Genomic DNA, 17019 nt, shown 5'->3' with positions numbered 1-17019 from the left:
CACCTGCCACCGCACCATGCACCTTCCTCCCGAGGAAAGGGGCAACTCCGTTTGAAACCCCCCTCAAAAATATAAACAGGGAAGTTACTGGGCTCCAGCTGCAGGACAAGCTGGGAAAGCAGCTGTGCTTTATATCCGGCCAGGACCGCGGGGGGGTTTGTGGGGCTTTTGGCAGCCAGCATACATGCAAGCACCAAAAATGCTGTCCCCCCCCTCATTCAGTCAGTGACCTGCCATAACCTGACCAGGTTTCTTGCCAGAATTTTAGGTCACGTTCTGGAGATGTTTTTCAGCCAGGCTGGAAGACATACCCCCTAGATCCTCAGGTCAGGGCTTTCCATAGAGCTCTGCCTTGGGGGCAGGAGAAAGCAGGCAGCACTAAGCAGGCTGCAAAATAATTTTTAATTTCGTATTAAGCACCAAAACATCCTATTTCCTTTTTTCTTAAAAAAAAAAAAAAGTCCTTTCTCTGTGCAGATCTCAAGCAGGGTAAATCAGCAGATACACAGTGGCATGGAGCAAATATTTTGTTCCCCAAGCTGAGCAAGCATTAAAAAAAATAAATAACAACATGAGGAATGCTGTTGTGGGATATTCATGGTCTATAAAACATGGTCTAAGGATTGGCACAGCCAGTGGTTGTGTCAGAAATCCTGGAAAGTGCGGGAGTGACTGCACAGGTCACTGAGGCTCCTCTCAGAGTGAGGGAGATGGCTCTGGGAAGGCCTGGCCAGCCTGGGCAGGGTGGGCACGGACACTCCAGAGCCACTCGGGGGACCGGGCCCGCAGCTTCAGCTGGAAGGGGTCGAGGCGCAGGCACTCCCCCAGGGCGTGCAGCTCCATGGCCGGCTCTTCCACAGCCCTCGCCGCTGGTCCCTCAGGCCTTGGGCTGCTCCTGGGGGCCCGGTCCCACATGGCCATGACACACAGGGCACCAAAGGCCACGAGCAACACCAGGCCAGTCACAAGCGCTGCTCCTGCCAGCATGTCCGCATGCCGTAGGAAGGCGCTGATTTCTGCAAGAGAAAGGCCACGGCCTCATCCTGGTGCCTGCTGCCCCAGGGCCCCCCCCCCGTGCTCACAAAGTGCCCCACATCACCTCCAGGAAGTTCAGCATTGCCCCTGCCACCCTCCAGAAACCCTCTTGCCTACCTCCAGGCCAGAGCATGTCTTCCAAACCTCCACCCCAGGGAAATACTTAGACCAAGAGCCAGTGAGCAACACAAGGATGGTGCTACTCCAGAAGAACCTCGACAGAGCAAAACCATTGCCAAACCCACATGCAGCTCACAGACTAAAAGATCTGCAGCTGCTCCCATCCAAGGAGGGCTCCTCCCCATGGCCCAACAGATAAAAATGGATTTATAAAACCATTTGTATCAGAATATAACAATAACCAGCTTATCTGCACAGGCTTACACTGCTCAAGTTGTTAATTAACTTGGAGTTGGTAGGATAGGTGAGAAATTATATTTGACCATGAGCTCATGTTAAGGTTTAAGCCACTGCAGGGATGTTGAAATAGTTTTGGTAAAGCAACCACAGTGTTTGGAGCACATATTGCAGAATATTGCTCTTTTCCAGCCTGTGAGGAAATGTCTGTGGGCATGTCCCATTACTCTTCAAGATTGGATTAGCCACCTCTGATTATAGTCAAGCATCACATGCCATCTGCTCAGCCTTGTGTCAAAGCTGGGGTAAACACCAGAAATACCACTATCCTTCTCACCAAGATCTACACAGAGTGACAGGAGAACACAGGGGACTCCCAGGAGCCACCAGGTTTGCTGGCCACATCAGTTACAGCAGACGTATCTCATAAATCACCCCTTTGCCACACTTTGCTTATAACTTAAGGGCTCACATGTGCCAAGTTGTAACCCTGACATAGAGAAAGCAACAGACTGGGGAAAGGGAGGCTAAGAATCATGGAGAGGTTCTATTCCCAGCTCAGAACTGCCTTGCAAAGACATTACACATCCTTGCCAGGGACACCTAAAGCCACCACTCCAGCAGCATCACACACATCAGCAGAGGTGCAAGACCCCAGACTAGGGGAGAGCCCCTTGCCCTGGTGTGCTCACTCCAGGCTGCGCTGGCACCGGCAGTGCTGCACAAATGCCTCTCCCACACTGACACCAGGAAAACACCAGACCGCGAGAGGGAGCAGAGCTGCAGTTCCATCCTCTACCTGGTCGGGGACTGCGGATGCAGAGCGTGCCGGACTTGGTGGGAGAATGATCCTCATACTCCTTCTTGCAACGGCACAGGTAGGTGCCCACGCCATTGAAGCACTCTGCCTCCTCCCCACAGAGGCTAACCCCAGCCTGGCACTCATCCACATCTATAATGGGGAAGAGATGCCCTGAGTCAAGACAGGCTTGGCATGTAAGTGTTTATCCCAGGAGAAAAAAAAAATAGTAGTGAAGCACCCACCTTCAACAAACAGTGAAACAAGCTGCAGCTTCTCCACGCCCACCGAGGTGCTAAGCAGCTCCTCCAGCTGGGAACGCAGAAGCAGAGACACGTTCCTTTCCTCTGGCTCCAAGTGCAGCCAGAAGGTGAGCAGCAGGTTGGCATCACTCGTCCTGTGGGCAGGGGAGAGCCCAGGGTGAGGCAGGAGGAAAACATCACTGCAGGCCCAGCTGTTACAGCCCATTTAGACCTTCTACCCTTGGCATGGGATCGTGATGCTGCAGGCTCTTGCAAAGATTATCTGTGCCAAGAGGCAGCTTTGCACTTGGACCATGGGAAAAAGTAAAGCCCAGGAATGTCTCCTCATCTGGAGCTAGGCTGAAATGACCAGATATTTGCATAAAGTGAATTGTAGTAGCAATCTACAGTCCCAGATCAGCCTCTGCTGACAGCTCCCAGCTTTCTCCAGCAGGCACTGTGGCAGGTAAGATTATCCTCCTTTCCATCTTAGACCTATATAGACCCCAGAAAATACTAAACATCAATTTTTCACCATCTGTCCCCTAGAAAACAATATTTTTTTTCTACTGTCAGGACAAATTACAGATCAAGGAAGAAGAACAAACATATGTTTCTTCCTGGGGAAGGAGAGCGAGGAACCAAGACACTGCTAATTCAAGAAATATTACACGTTATAGCAGTTACCTGCCAAGCCAGCAGCACAGCATTATCCCTACCTTTTGACATCCTTGAACTTTATTTCACCGACTCTATTGGCAGAAAGCTTCAGGTTCTTCTGGATCTGCAAAGGAACAGAGTGACCAGCACTGATTTGACGTTTGTCAAGCAGGAGTATGACAGCAGCAGCTTTTTTTCCTCACTGTAGCACCCCATCTTGCTCTCCCCCTTCACAAACCACCTGGAATGCAAAGGATGCCCCATAGCCCACTGCTCTGAGCCCTTTCTTTAGAAGAACACCAGTTGTTCCCATCTGCTTAGCTCCAGGTCATCTCCCCCAAACACAAAAGCACAGTATGGTCTCCTCTACATGAGGATCTGGGACATCCCATCCGTTTTTCTCCACCTCCCCATGCCCGCACTTACGTAATTCTTCAAAGATTCAAGGAAATCATTTTGGAACTCATTTCCACCATGAGGAATCCAGTCCTTGGGTTTGATTTCAACAGTGACTTTAAACAGCACATCTACTAGAAGACACAAGATCCTGGCATGCCCAAATGCACATAATACAAACAGGTTCCCTAAATGAGTTAGTCCTTAAATATCAATACTAGAACAGTACCATGCTTGTGCAGGTCAGTGCCACATGGGTATTTCCAGGGGCTATGCATCAGATAGGACAAGTTGTTAAGCAACAGGTGAACACAAACCTTAGTTAACGCTTGTTGATGAGTACTAGAATTGATCTTTCAGTGAAAAACTGACACTAAGCAACCTATCCAATCACATTCGCATGCCTTTAGCTCTTCTGTTTCCTAATGGGATTGTCATAATTATTGATGGAGTCTAAAAGCCAATTCCTCTTGGAATTCAAACTGGCACAGATATGCCAGTTGGCTGTTTCAAACCTATTTGTTCACTAATATTTTCCCTGTTCAGAGCTCCAGCTCCTTCTGTATTGACTCCTTTGTGCAAGCTGTTTCTGTGGCTTGCTGGGCCATACAAGCCCTGTATTTATATATATTGTCTAGTTGCTCTCCCAAAAGAGGGTTTTCCTTCTCTCCCTTGTCTGAGGAGCAGGATTTCTGCACATTTCTGATCCTGGTAGTCACAGGACACCCACTGGAATACACTGGAGGAATTGAGGTTCATTCACTCTCATTCATCTTAGAAAAACCTTATTTAAATAGCCAAAAAGTAATGTTTGGACTAGAACAAGTCAGCATTTATGTCACGGTTAGCACCCGAACTCAGGTTTCTCCAAGGGAGTTACAAAGTGGCCAAAGCACAACTGTGGGATTGCAGTGACATCTTAAAAACAGCATCTTCAGAGTGGTTACTACTCAGAAACAACTCTCACTTCTCTCTAAACGTAATGAGCAGGTGATGTCCTGCCTCAGGCAGCTCCCTGAGCTTAGGGCAGTGTTTTAAGACATGCTTAACTCTGCATGGCTCACCTCCAGGATGGTGCTGGGATTGCAGTCCTGTGTCATTCTCCAGAGATGAAATCAGATCTACCAAAGCAAGGGAAAGCATCAGGCTGCTATCACTGATGTACCAGTAAGGGGGGAGGGAAAGTATGTTAGGTCTGTGTCACTTTGCAAAAAGAGTGCCATGTGCCAGCTCCTTCCTCTATTCTTCATACTGAACTTAAATATCAGGCTCTGACTACAATCTCTTCTCCACAGTGCTCTTTTGAAAGAAATTATCTCAATAAACCTAATTTCCATTTCTGGAAGCAGACAAACTGTTATCCCTGTGAAGCTACCAGAGCTGCTTTGGATCCCAGTGGAGCAAAACAGTTTGGGCAATTACAAGCCAGCAAGTGCAAAAAATCTGAATAAAATCTACAACGGAAGGGCAAGAACAGTTTGGAGGTTGAAAACATCTTCTGCTTTCAGGCAGAAATTAAAACATATAGCAGCTAAATATTGCCTGTGTGAGTGATCTACCATCAACTCCTAAACTTTAGGATACAAAGGACTTTTTTAACCTTTCCCCAGCTTCTGGAGCTCAAACTCAGTGATCATGCCTGGGAGCACTGTGACAGGCTACAGAGGAATCAATGCAAGACAGGCTGTTTAAAACTAAGATGAGCATTCCCAGTCTGCTTTAGGGGTGAAGTCACAGCTGAGAGGCTGGCTCCTACATGGATAACTCAAAACACTTGGATTAGAAACCAGCCTGTCCCTATTATGAGTAGCATAATCCCATAGATGCCCACGTTACAACTGACAATCCTACATTTTCTCAAGTCCCTCCATCCTTGGACACAGGAGCCAAGAGTGGTACCACATGGCCCAAGTAAGGTATCAGCCATGTCTACAAATAAAACCTCTTAAGAGAATGCTGCATCACTGGAGGTGGATATTGCACATTGTCAGGCATCAGTTCAGCCAGTAATAACCAAAAAAATCACCTTACCAAAGAGGTCTTCAGTCCTTCCTCCCAGAGACACCACATCAGCAGCAGTCACAGCAGGAGAGGGGTAGAGAGGTGGTTTTGTGTTGAAGTTTAGTGGTGGCTCTGCCATCACTGGTGTCTGTGTGTGATGTGCAGCACCTGCCACTTCTGAGGGGCCATCACTGGCCTGACACAGGGTAGGTGATGTGTCAGAGACACCTACACTGCTGCTGGGCATCTCTGAGCAAGGGGAACCAGCTGGGTGACATGGGACCATGGTGACCAGAACAGTCCCTGGCTCTGTGTCCCCCTTGGTCAAACCCAAGGCAGGTGGCTCAGCTTTACCCCCAGAGTCTTGCCCAGCTGGAGCTGGCTCCACCAACATGTCATCTTCAGTGTCTCTGCCCTTGCTGCCACCGTCCTTAAGGTTCCTTTCCAGCCTGGCTTCATCCTGACCATTCTCACTCAGGTTAGCACCAGACTGACCATCTTCCATGAGATCAGGAGAATGTTGGGCCACTTCTTCTGGGCTCACAATGTCAGGCTGGATCCTACCACCAGCAGTTGCAGCTGGTGGGCCTAGAGGAGCTGTCAACATGGATAATAAACCTTTGGTCACCACTGTCCTCCAGCTCTCTTTTTTAGAGGTCTCCTGGGGAGCTGCTAGGGTATCACTTGAAGAGCCCACAATTTCAGAGTCTCTGAATACATAATACCATCCTTTAAAATACCTGTATTCATGGCTTCTGAAACCACTCCCTGACAGAAACAAGACCTGGACCTCAGTGGCTTGTGCAGCAAAGATCAGAGTGCCTCTGTTATGGCAGGCATACACCACTTGGGTTTCCACACTTGACGAGACCACCTGGAAAATGATCTTGTCCTGGTTGTTGGCACAGCCATTGCTCCCCTGGAACCCATGGACATAGACAACAATGTGCTTCTGGGGGCCTGCCCAGATGGTCCAGTTGCACCAGATGTTGAGTTCAATGTCAGCATGCAGCGGGAGGTAAAATACGCCAGACCCATCTTGGAAGATGAGGTGGCAGCTCCTGATGGGAAAGTACTTGGTTACCCAGGGAGGGCCTAGCTCTGACACATCAGAACACAGAAAAGAAAAATGTAATCAAAGGTTATTATATTTACAGATTATATCACATATTACATATTATATTATACATCAGCCTTCTAGGAGTGCTGCAAACTGCCACAGAAGAGGTGTTTCAGACCCTCTCCTGCAACAAGACTTCTGTAGTTTCAGCCCCTGGAGCCACATATCCACACTTCAGCTAGACCTAAGCCTCTGTGAGAGGCTGCATGAAGCAGACCCGGTGCTAGCAAGCTCCAAGACAGACCCAGGCCAGTGGGGGGACCTCCCCTGAGAAGAAAGGAGTGGCAGAGACAAGGTGTGATGGACTGCAGGCCCCATTCCCCTGCCTCTCCAGAGTCAGGGGAATAGGTAGAGAAACCAGAAGTGAAGTTGAGCCAGGGAAGAAGGGTGAGGAGAGCTGTTTTTAAGATTTGGGTTGATTTCCCATTATCCTACCCTGATTTGATTGGTAAGAAGTTAAACTGATTTCCCCAAGTCAAGTCTGTCTTGCCCATGATTGTAGATGGTCAGCAATCTCTCTCTGTACTTATCTCACCTCATAAGCCTTTAATCACACTTTCTCTCCCCTGTCCTCCTGAGAAACAGCTTTGTAAGGCACCTGGTATCCAGCCAGGGTCACCCCAGCACAGTTCTCCCCAGACAGCAAGTTATGATTGCCAAGTGGAGACTGCAGGTGAAAGGCTCAGCCTTGTCCTTGCCCCCACCAAGTACTTTTGACTTCTAAAGGTGACTTATGCCGAGACACAAAGTACTGGAATGCCTACCAGCATGTTTCCCTTGCTGTCCTTCTGATATCTGGGTGTTCCTGGGTACACCAGAGGGCTCCCAAGTCTTTTGGTCTCTTGGTAGTGTTTCTCCCCACACAGCTGCAGCTGCAGGGTGTGCAGGAGTGGTGGTGAAGGAGGCAGTTGTCCTCTGTCCTGCACCCACTTGCAGAGCTTCTGTGGTTCCCTGCATTTTAAATTCCCTGAAGCTGTAGACAGAAGCTGGTTTGTCACTAGCAGCACTGTCCTGATGCTGCACAGGCACCTCCTGCTCCTCTCTGGTGTCAGACAGGGAAGCTGGTGGCACTCCAGAGCCACTGCTGACATGGGCCTCAGGCTGAGTAAGCCTCACTCCAGGCCCTGGGACAGTGACAGAGACTGGGGAGGGACTCCTGGCCATCAAGCCCACAGAGACTGTGGTTTTGCGTCCCTGGCCACCTGTCTGTCTCAGAACCAACTTTTGCATCCCAGGGCTAAAGCATCTGGAGGACCCATCTGTGCCCAGTTCAGAGGCTACTGATGGATGGCAAGGTGGTGAAGAGGAGACCATCTCCTGTCCTCCTGGGCTAGCTGGGGAGATGTCCCTTTGCCTAAGACTGACAGGGTCCCAATCCAGAGCAGCTGGTAGGGAGGCCACCGTGGACACAGGCTTCACTTGTAGAAGAGGTGCTTCTGGGATTAAAGCCAGAGAGCCAGAGTCTGTAGGGACAGGTGCTACAGAAGAGGTCACCAGCACAGGGATGGTTTCTGTCCCGAGGGCAGGCACAGGCGTGAGAGGATGCTCCAGCCCTGTTGCTACCAAAGCAGGTACAGCCAGCCCTGGTGCTGTGATATGCAGCACTGTTGTCCTCCTCACAGCTCCTCTAGAACTTCCCAGTGGGAAAATATCCATGAGCTTCCTATGCTGGAGGCCAGTTGTGTCCAGCTCAGGTTTAGGCATGGACAAATGCCCCCCGTTGCTTTGGCTTCTCTCACATAGCAGCTGTAGGTGGTCCCTGGTGACCACATCAGAAGGGCTCCTCAGGCTGGGCATCAGACCCTTGGCAAGGCCATCATCTGGGACACTCAGCAGGGCACGGCTTCCATCCTTCTCCAGGCTGGCTGTACCGAGCTGGATGTCCCTGGTGGGACCTGTGCCCTCCTGTCTTTGTCCTGTGCCAGGTGACAGAGGCTCAGAGTCTGCAGCCAAGTCCCTGTGACCCGTGTCTGTTGGTTTAATGGTAAACTGCAGGTGGCCCAGACCTTTTGGCCTCATGGTGGGGCTCAGGACAGGCTGGCTGCTCTTCAGATTCACATCTGCTTTCTGCAAAAAAGGTTCTGCTCCCTGGAAGGTACCAAGCAAAGGAGTTTCCAAAATCACACTGTGCACAGGACCAAAACTCACAGCACTGTCCTCACTCACAGAGGGATTCTGCCCCCAAATGTCCTCTGTTGCAGTGGGGATTATTCCCTCAGGTGATCCTATGCCTTGAGCTTCCTGAGCCCCCAGTAGCTCAGACCCCAGCCCACAAGGAGCTTTTGTTTCCAGAGCCTGTGTCCTTGCATATTCACATAGGATAAGCTCTGTAGGACTTCCCACAGCCGTGGTGTCCAGATCGATCCCTCTTCCCTGCACCAGCTCACTGCTTAGCACAGTAGTGCTGCCACGTGTGGTTGCAAAGCCCAGTGCATGTCTAAGGTTTCCAACCCAGCCAGACTGAAAAACACCACCTTTCTTTGGCAGTTTTGAAGCAGAAGTTCCAGAAATCACATCATCTTTGGAGGAAGAGTCACCTTGCTGATCTTGGAAGATGTAGTACTTCCCTTTAAATCGTGCATCTCTTTGGTTTGACAAGTACCTCTTCAGCAGCACAACATGGACAGCCTGAGCAAACGTGGCAAAAACATGCATCTCATTTTTCCAGCAGGCATAAACAACACTGTTTTCCACCAGGGAGGAGACTCCTTCAAACAGAATTTTGTCCTCATTTTTGTTGCAAGCGTCCTCAGCGATAAATCCCCGGATATAAATTATGATGTGCCTCCTGGAGCCTGCCCAAATTGTCCAGTTGCACCAAAAGCTTACAGGGAAATCAGCATGGAATGCTGGAGGAGAAAACTCCCCATATTTATCCTTCAGAACTCTGTGGCAGCTTCTTATAGGCACATAGGCCAATAACCAAGGAGATTCCAGCTCTGTAAGACAAGAGGCAACAACCAAGTTTTCCCCCATTTCCACTTCCAAAGAAATAGTCACCATCTTTACTTCTAGAAATAATCTTTAGGATCCCTCTTCTCCCCATTTTGGTACCTCCTGCTCCTGTTTGCCAACCAACACGGAAACCTATCAGTGGGTAAACATGGAAGTAAAGCCTTGGAAAGCTGGAGAAGCCATGGCCCACCACCACCTCCACAAAGAGCCAGGCTGTGTCCCCACTTCTAAAGCCACGCTTTAAGCCCCCCCATGGCCATGCAGGAGCACAGAGGTCCCAGGACAGCCACACAGTGGGTGCCACTTGTCCCAGTGAGGCATCCTCTCCTCTGCAGTGTCAAGCTATTTAGGAATCAAGGCTTAAAGGCTAGGGGAGTTGCCCCACCTGGGCGAGTTACAAGAGCAGAGTGCACTGCTACATTTGGTTGCAGCCTGTGGGTGAGGTTTGTTGTTTATACAGCTGCAGAGCTGGGAGACAAAGCTCTCCTGAAGGCATTTCCAATCTCTTTGGTTTAAAGGGCTCAGCCAAGCCAGAAGATATTAGTGCCCCAACAGTATTTTCCCATAGCCCTCAAAGTGGAAAACAGCTTTCCTTAGGCAGGGAAAAGCAGTGTTTTCCAAAACCACTTTCTCAAAGCCAGAAGAGTGGCAAGTTCATGATAGGTTTACCCCTACAGGAGCACACTTAAAGCTTGGGTTGAACTTTTGTCACTTGTTTTAATTGCTGCAGTGCTTTGCTCCTGTTTGCAGGACCTGATTTGTGGCAGGGACTTGACAGCCACAGGACAGTGGCACAAGTTATCTTCCACACCAGCAATGATTTTTCCCTACCCCAGCACTGACCAACCATATCCCACTCCCTCTCCACAGACAGGTTGTTGCTTCTGATATTCCTCACTACTTATTAGTGGCTTGAAGTACCCAAGAAATTCTGAAAAAAAAAAAAAAAAAAGCTGGCCTGAGAACTAATTCTTACCTGGTTTAACCTTCCAATATTCCTGAGAGGATCCCCTTGCCTATAAAAAAAGAAAATACTCCAATTGCAGACCCAAGTACCAATTCCCAATGTTTATAACACTGCTCAGAGAAATGCCAACATCAGCCTAGTAGGAGGAGAGAACCAAACTCAGCCTGGTGAATTGGGGGTTTGCCTGCACCTGGACCAAGTCCCAACGTCACGCCATTTATTCCACACGATTATAAGTATTCTCCCCTCCCTATATCCAGGAGCACTATCTGATTTGTGCTGTTAGACCACAACCAATACAAAACCAGCCCCTAAACAGAGCAATCAAAGCCCAGCCAGACTTTAATCCCTCAGGGCCATGCAGAAGAGAGAAGGATTTGTAAGCAGGAAGGACACTGCATCCAAGAGGGGAGTTTCTTACAGGGAACCATGTCCCCACTTCCCCTCACTCACCCCTGGAACAGCACGAGCAGCATCACAGCAGGGCCTCAGCATCACCCCAGGATCCTGCCCAGCAGGAGGTGGCCCCAGCACCCAAGGCATCAAGAGCAGGGCCAGAATAAATGGGGAGGGCAAAGGCTTCATGGCAAAGATTTACTAGAGGCACAACATTAAATATGGCCCAAAAAAGATCACAAAAACCAACAAAAAAATCCCAACAAAATATACAAAACCTCCCCGTCTCTCCCCAGAATAATCCCTCAGGCAGAGCAAATGCAGGACCACCACCTTTCCCAACCCCTCTCCAAAACACATCCTACAGCAAAGGGGCTAACCTGGCAGCCCACTCACTCATATAGGGCCCTACTTCACCAGGGACAGCAATTAGCTAATAGCAATTAGCTAATCAGTGAAATGAGGCTAGCTATAGCTTGTTAGGGATAAACTTGCCCTTTCTGTTTGCTGCCCAAGTGTTGTTTCTGTGTTGAGTGGGTAAAAATACATTTTTCCATTTATAACACATAATATTCTAATCTGAAATTAAAGTGGTGCTGATATCCCAATGTGACACAGAAGTAGAGCCCAAGTTGCTTGTTGTCTTATAAAAGAAAAAAATATTCAACTACTGGAGTGGGAAAAAAAGAGTTCTAATGTTAAAGTAAGTGTTTTCATCACAACATTTTAACCAGCTTCTACTGAGGGCTGTGATTTCCCCCAGGGCTGCAGCATCCTGAGACAGGACTGAGTGAAACAGGTGAAATTGCCTTGAAACACAAGCAGCTCTTCTCATCTACATTTACTGAAGTGTGGAAAGCAAATAGGCCAAGTGATGATGTATAAATTTTTAGATGCTTAAAATTCTTTCAGCTGTAATAGCCTAACTTGTCATTAGGAGCCACATAGATTAGGCTATTATTAGGCTGTTTGACATGCAGTTTTGACAATATTGCTTTTAAAATTTCAATCATCATTTAGCAAAATAAAATTTTTACTTTTTTTTTCTTCCAGCTCATCACAGCCTGACAGGATGATGGATGCTCAGGAACAAACACCCCCATAGTTTTTTTGGGGGGGTCAAATCAAGCAGTGCATCAGACTGTCCCAGTTGCCTGGATTTTCAGTGGTATTGGAGCAAGCAACTGCATCCCAGCTCCCACTTTCTAAGCTTTTCCATCCACCCCATTGCTGTCCCAATGACCAAAAGGCCAGTAAAAGCCTGTAACTCTTGCAGCAGGACAAACCTTTTCCTCCCACAGCCATCTGTCCATAACTACACATGTTCAAAGTGACCCCAAGCCCCCTCCTGCTGCCCAGGTGTGCACAGGCTTGCAAAGCTCCTTTCCCACTTACCACATAAAGAGAGAATCTTGGAAAATCACTCTGAGAGGATGGAGTCCAACCATTAACCAAACACCGCCAGGCCCAACACAAAACCATGCCCCTGAGCACCACACCTACATGACTGAAATCCCTCCAGGTATGGAGGCTTTGTCCTTATGAGGGACTTCAACTTGCCAGATGTTGACTGGGAACACCGTAAAGCTGGCACAAACAGGTTCAGAAGATTCCTAAAACACCTAGATGATGATTTCATGGTACAGGTACTAAGAGAGCAGACTGGGCAAGATGCCCTCCTTGATTTGTTGCTTGCTTACAGAGAGGGTCTCATGAGGGATGGGGTCATTGGTGGCTGTTTTGGCCACGGTGATCACAAAATCATGAAGTTTAAAAATCCCTGTTGACAGTGAGGAAAAGTGCCAGCAAAACTTCAACCATGGACATGATTTCAGGCTGCTCAGGGAAGGGTAAGGTTCCCTGGGAAGATGTTTTTACAGGTGCTGGAGTCCCTCAGTGCTGGTCACTTTTTAAGCATCACCTCCTAAGGGCACAGGAACAGACAATTCCCAGATGTCAGAAGTCAGGCAGACAAGATAAAAAAGTAGCTTGGCTGAGCAGGGATCTTCTTCTGGATCTATGGCAAAAAAGGAAGGTGTATGCCCAGTGGAAGCAAGGTCAGGTGGCATGAAGGAATACAGAGGTGCTGTTCACTACTGTGGGGAGAAAATTTGTGTGGCCAAAGCTCAGCTGGAGCTTAAGCTGCCCAAAACTGTGGGAGACCATAAAATCAGGGTTTTTTTAAAATACCTTAACAGCAAAAGTCAGTGCAGTGATAGCATCAGCCTGTTACGGAATGAGGATGGTCACCTCACAAACAAGGCCATAAAGCAAAGACGTTTAATGCTTTCTTTGCCTCTGTCTTCAACACCAATGATGGGGTAAGGGGCTCCCAGTGCACTGAACTGAGCCCTGAGGACCATTCCAGTGCTCCAGATGGACGTCCATGAGTCTGGGAGACCTGATGGGATTCATCCAAGAGCTGGCTGATGTTGTGGCTGAGGCCATGTGAGGCCTGTCTCCATGATTTTGAATTGTCTTGGGAATCTGGAGAGGTCACAGCTAACCAGAAGCTGGCAAACATTGTCCCAGTTTTCAAGAAGGGCGAGAAGGATGACCCTGGAAACTTCAGGCCTGTCCCATTCACTTCAGTGACTGGTACATAATGGAGAAGATTATTGAGGGAGATACTGAAGAACACCTGAAGGACAATGCACTCAGTCACAGCCAGCACAACTTCATGACAGGAAAGTCCTGCTTATCAAACCTGATTTCCTTTTATGACAGAGTAACTCACCCAGCTGATCAAGAGAAGCCAGTTGATGTTACAGTTTTGGATTTCAGTAAAGCTTTTGATACTGTCTCTCATAGGATCCTTCTGGACAAAATGTCCATCTGCCAGCTGGATAAACACATCCTGTGATGGGTGAGCTCACGGGTGGGGCACAAAGGGTTACAGTGAACGGGGTGACTTCAGACTGGGGACCTATCACTACTGGGGTTCTGCAGGGCTGCATTCTTGGCCCTGTGCTCTTCAATGTCTCCATAAATGACTTGGATGCAGGACTGGGAGGGACACTGAGCAAGTTCACAGACAATACACAACTGGGAGGAGCTGTTGACTCCCTCCGAGGCAGGGAGATGCTGCAGAGAGACCTCAACAACTGAGAGGACTGGGCAATCACCAACCATAGGAAGTTTAACAAGGGAAAGTGCCAAATTCTGCACCTGGGATGGGAAACCCTTGTTGTGTTTATAGACTGGGGAATGAGAGGCTGGAGAGCAGTGCCATGGAAAGGGACCTTGGGATCCTGGTCGATGGCAAGTTGAACATGAATCAGCAGTGCCCTGGCAGCCAGGAGGGCCACCTGTGTCCTGGGAGGGCATCAAGCACAGCATTGCCAGCCAGGCAAGAGAGGGAATTGTCCTGCTCTGCTCTGCACTGGGGCAGCCTCACCTCGAGTCCTGGGGACAGTTTTGGGCACTAGGAACATAAAAAAGCATTAGCCTATTAGAGAGTGTCCTAAGGAGGCCATCAGGATGGTGAAGGGTCTGCAGGGGAGGCCACAGCCAGTGGCTGAGGGCACTTGGTCTGTTCAGCCTGGAGGAGGCTGCAGGGAGACCTCAGTGAGGTCTTCAACATCCTCATGAGGGGAAAGGAGGGGCAGGCACTGATCTCTTCTCTCTGGTGACCAGTGACAGGACCTGAGGGAATGGCTCTGAAGCTGTGTCAGGGGAGGTTTAGGTTGGATATTAGGAAAAGATTTTTTCACCCAGAGGGTGGTTGGGCACTGGAACAGGCTCCCCAGGGATGTGGTCACAGCACCAAGCCAATGGAGTTCAAGAAGTCTTTGGACAACACTCACAGGCACTTAGTGGAATTCTTGGGGCTGTTCTGTGCAGGGCCAGGAGATGGACTTTGATGATCCTTGTAAGTCCCTTCCAACTCAGGATTCCATGGTGACTCCACTCTTCTTTTGGGCCCGGCCATGTAGTTTTTTACCCAGAAAAGAGTACACTTGTCCATACCAGGAGCAGCCAGTTGCTTCAAGGGAATGCTCTGGGAAATGGTATCAAAGTCTTTAATAAAGTTTAAGTAGACAACACCCACGGGCCCACAGACTCGTGTGTGTCCAAGTGCCACAATCTCCATGTAAGTGAGGTTTGCCCTCCTGAACACTGAACAGCTTCGTGCTACCAGATGTAAACCCTGGAAGGGAGCCCTACTGCAAAGCAGGGAGGTCCCTAAGGTATCTTCTGGTTCATGAGGAGAAGAAGAGCATTTTCTTCATTTAAACTAAGAGGTGGTAGAGATGGTGAAATAAATCATAAGGTCAACTTTATTTTTTATGTGCTGATACGTAAGTATTTGAGTGAGGAATCTTAATGTGGTTTGTTTGTTTGTTTGTTTGGTAGCAAGTCTTTATTTTCAGCTAATCTCCATAAAAACATAAGTTACCCGTTAGGATGTTTGGCCCTTTTGACTAAATCTTCCTTATTCAGCAGTTGCTGATCCTTACTTATTTTGGGGTCACCTGGCCCGAGGGCATCTCTGGGAGAGCTGGTGGGCACGTCCACACTGGCCTGGGCCAAGTTGCACAAATTCTGCACCACAGGGCTAAAATCCCCAAATGGAATGTCACAGCCTTTCTACCAGCTCCTGCACCCCTGATTTCTCAGGAGGGGATTGAATCACCCCAGGATGAGCTGAGGGACCCAGCATGACTTTTGGGAGCTGCTTTGGGGGCTGCCAATGTGGACAGTCAACAAAATTAAGCTGATTTCAGCAAGTGTTCAAATTTCCCCCCCAGGCAGCATGATATACCAAGAGCTCCTACTTACAACTGTTCTGCTGCCATTTATAAGACACCCCAGAGTGTCTGAGAGCTTAGGATAGATAAATTTACCATCTGCCTCCCTCTAGTGATTGCATGGCTGAATAAAGAGAAAGTGAAAATCACACTGGGCTGACATCCATAATTCTCTTATGCACCAAAAGCAAGTGGGAAGAGCTAAAATAGGATGAGAAATTAGGATTTTGCTCATCACCTCATGAAATAGAGATAACTAGTGTTATAATAACAGGGTGACAGCTAAAAGCTGTTTGCAAAACATTTTTTTTTATCAAAGATGAGACTATTTTTAGGAAAAATGGTAACATCACAGGTAATTTTTTTTAATAGATTTCAAAAGCTGTGTTATTATTTAGAGCTTAGCAGTGTGCCCAGTGAAATTCCAGGGACAGATGCAGGATGCTCATCTCAACAGCTCCATCTCTCCAAGTGAAGTGGCGAGGGCTCTGCTTGCAGGGGCTGCTCTATTATTTATATGTACATTATGTAAAATGAGATCTCTGTATTCAGTGACCAGAGATAAGCATCAGTTTTAGTCCTATTTCTTTGTGTGACTCCTTAGCCAGATTGATTTTAGGTCTGTTGGAGCCAAAGATGCAATTACACTCTCAGATACAATTAGAGGTAAGGGATTTCTCAGAAGCTGATGTTTCCCTTAAATAGGGAGCTGGCTTTCCTTGATTACCAGTTGCTCTTCCTTGATTCAGCTGCTAATCCTCTGGACTGTGCTCAGGGATGTTTTAAATGAGTGATGCCATCATGCTCTAGTTTATCATGGTGAGTGTTTCACCTGTGTTGATGGTGGACTGTAGTACTATTACTGTAACTGATAGTTTAAACTTTGCATTTGGTGGGATTTTTATAGACGAACAGAACAGATTGTATACCTGCAAGATTTGCAAAAAGACTAGTAGTGATTTTTCCCTGGGCTTTCAAGGCAGCTATTTCTTCTTTATCCCAAGCTGAGCATCCTCAGGCACTATTATTTAACCACAGTGAGAGAAGTTAGACCCACTGGTACATCCACAAACAAGAGCTGCTGGTCCTGACCCACTTCTGACCTCCCACTTCACCTTGAAGGATGCTCCTGCTCCCCAGAGAAGCAAAAATGATTGCAGCAACACCCACAGTCAGTTCCTACTGCAGCTGGAAGGGAAAAATCTAGCTGAAAACCAGTATTGCTCAAACAAAATAAAATAAAATAAAACCCACCAAGAAGTCCAAGTTCAACACCCAAGCTGCAATATCTTGTTTAGCCCATAAGGGCATCCTCAGATGTTGACAGGAATTCTTTTGCC

The 17019-nt window shown here is 48.2% G+C and overlaps 1 protein-coding gene across 1 annotated transcript; it reads right to left on the bottom strand.

Annotated features, from left to right (window-relative positions):
* Positions 1–5: 5 nt before the first annotated feature.
* Positions 6–12396, bottom strand: LOC106863242 (uncharacterized). The gene is made up of 10 exons (XM_088160941.1): positions 10986–12396; positions 10542–10581; positions 7375–9549; positions 5521–6591; positions 4554–4610; positions 3520–3620; positions 3153–3217; positions 2437–2588; positions 2192–2344; positions 6–1016 (listed from the first exon to the last, which is right to left on the bottom strand). The coding sequence occupies exons 1-10, from the start codon at positions 11115–11117 to the stop codon at positions 697–699; spliced, it is 4266 nt and encodes a 1421-aa protein (XP_088017067.1). The 5' UTR covers positions 11118–12396; the 3' UTR covers positions 6–696.
* Positions 12397–17019: the final 4623 nt, after the last annotated feature.

The sequence above is a fragment of the Sturnus vulgaris genome, chromosome 3 (assembly GCF_052056855.1).
Source record: "Sturnus vulgaris isolate bStuVul1 chromosome 3, bStuVul1.hap1, whole genome shotgun sequence".
Classification (NCBI taxonomy): domain Eukaryota; kingdom Metazoa; phylum Chordata; class Aves; order Passeriformes; family Sturnidae; genus Sturnus; species Sturnus vulgaris.
This window is presented reverse-complemented; position numbering and strand designations above follow the sequence as displayed.

Excerpts from the sequence above, each read along its gene's own strand:
- LOC106863242 (XM_088160941.1), bottom strand. The coding sequence starts at position 11,117 with ATGAAGCCTTTGCCCTCCCCATTTATTCTGGCCCTGCTCTTGATGCCT. Across the intron at positions 3,218-3,519 it reads TTGAATCTTTGAAGAATTAC|ATCCAGAAGAACCTGAAGCT; the intron begins GTAAGTGCGGGC and ends GTTCCTTTGCAG. Across the intron at positions 2,589-3,152 it reads AAGTTCAAGGATGTCAAAAG|GACGAGTGATGCCAACCTGC; the intron begins GTAGGGATAATG and ends CCCTGCCCACAG.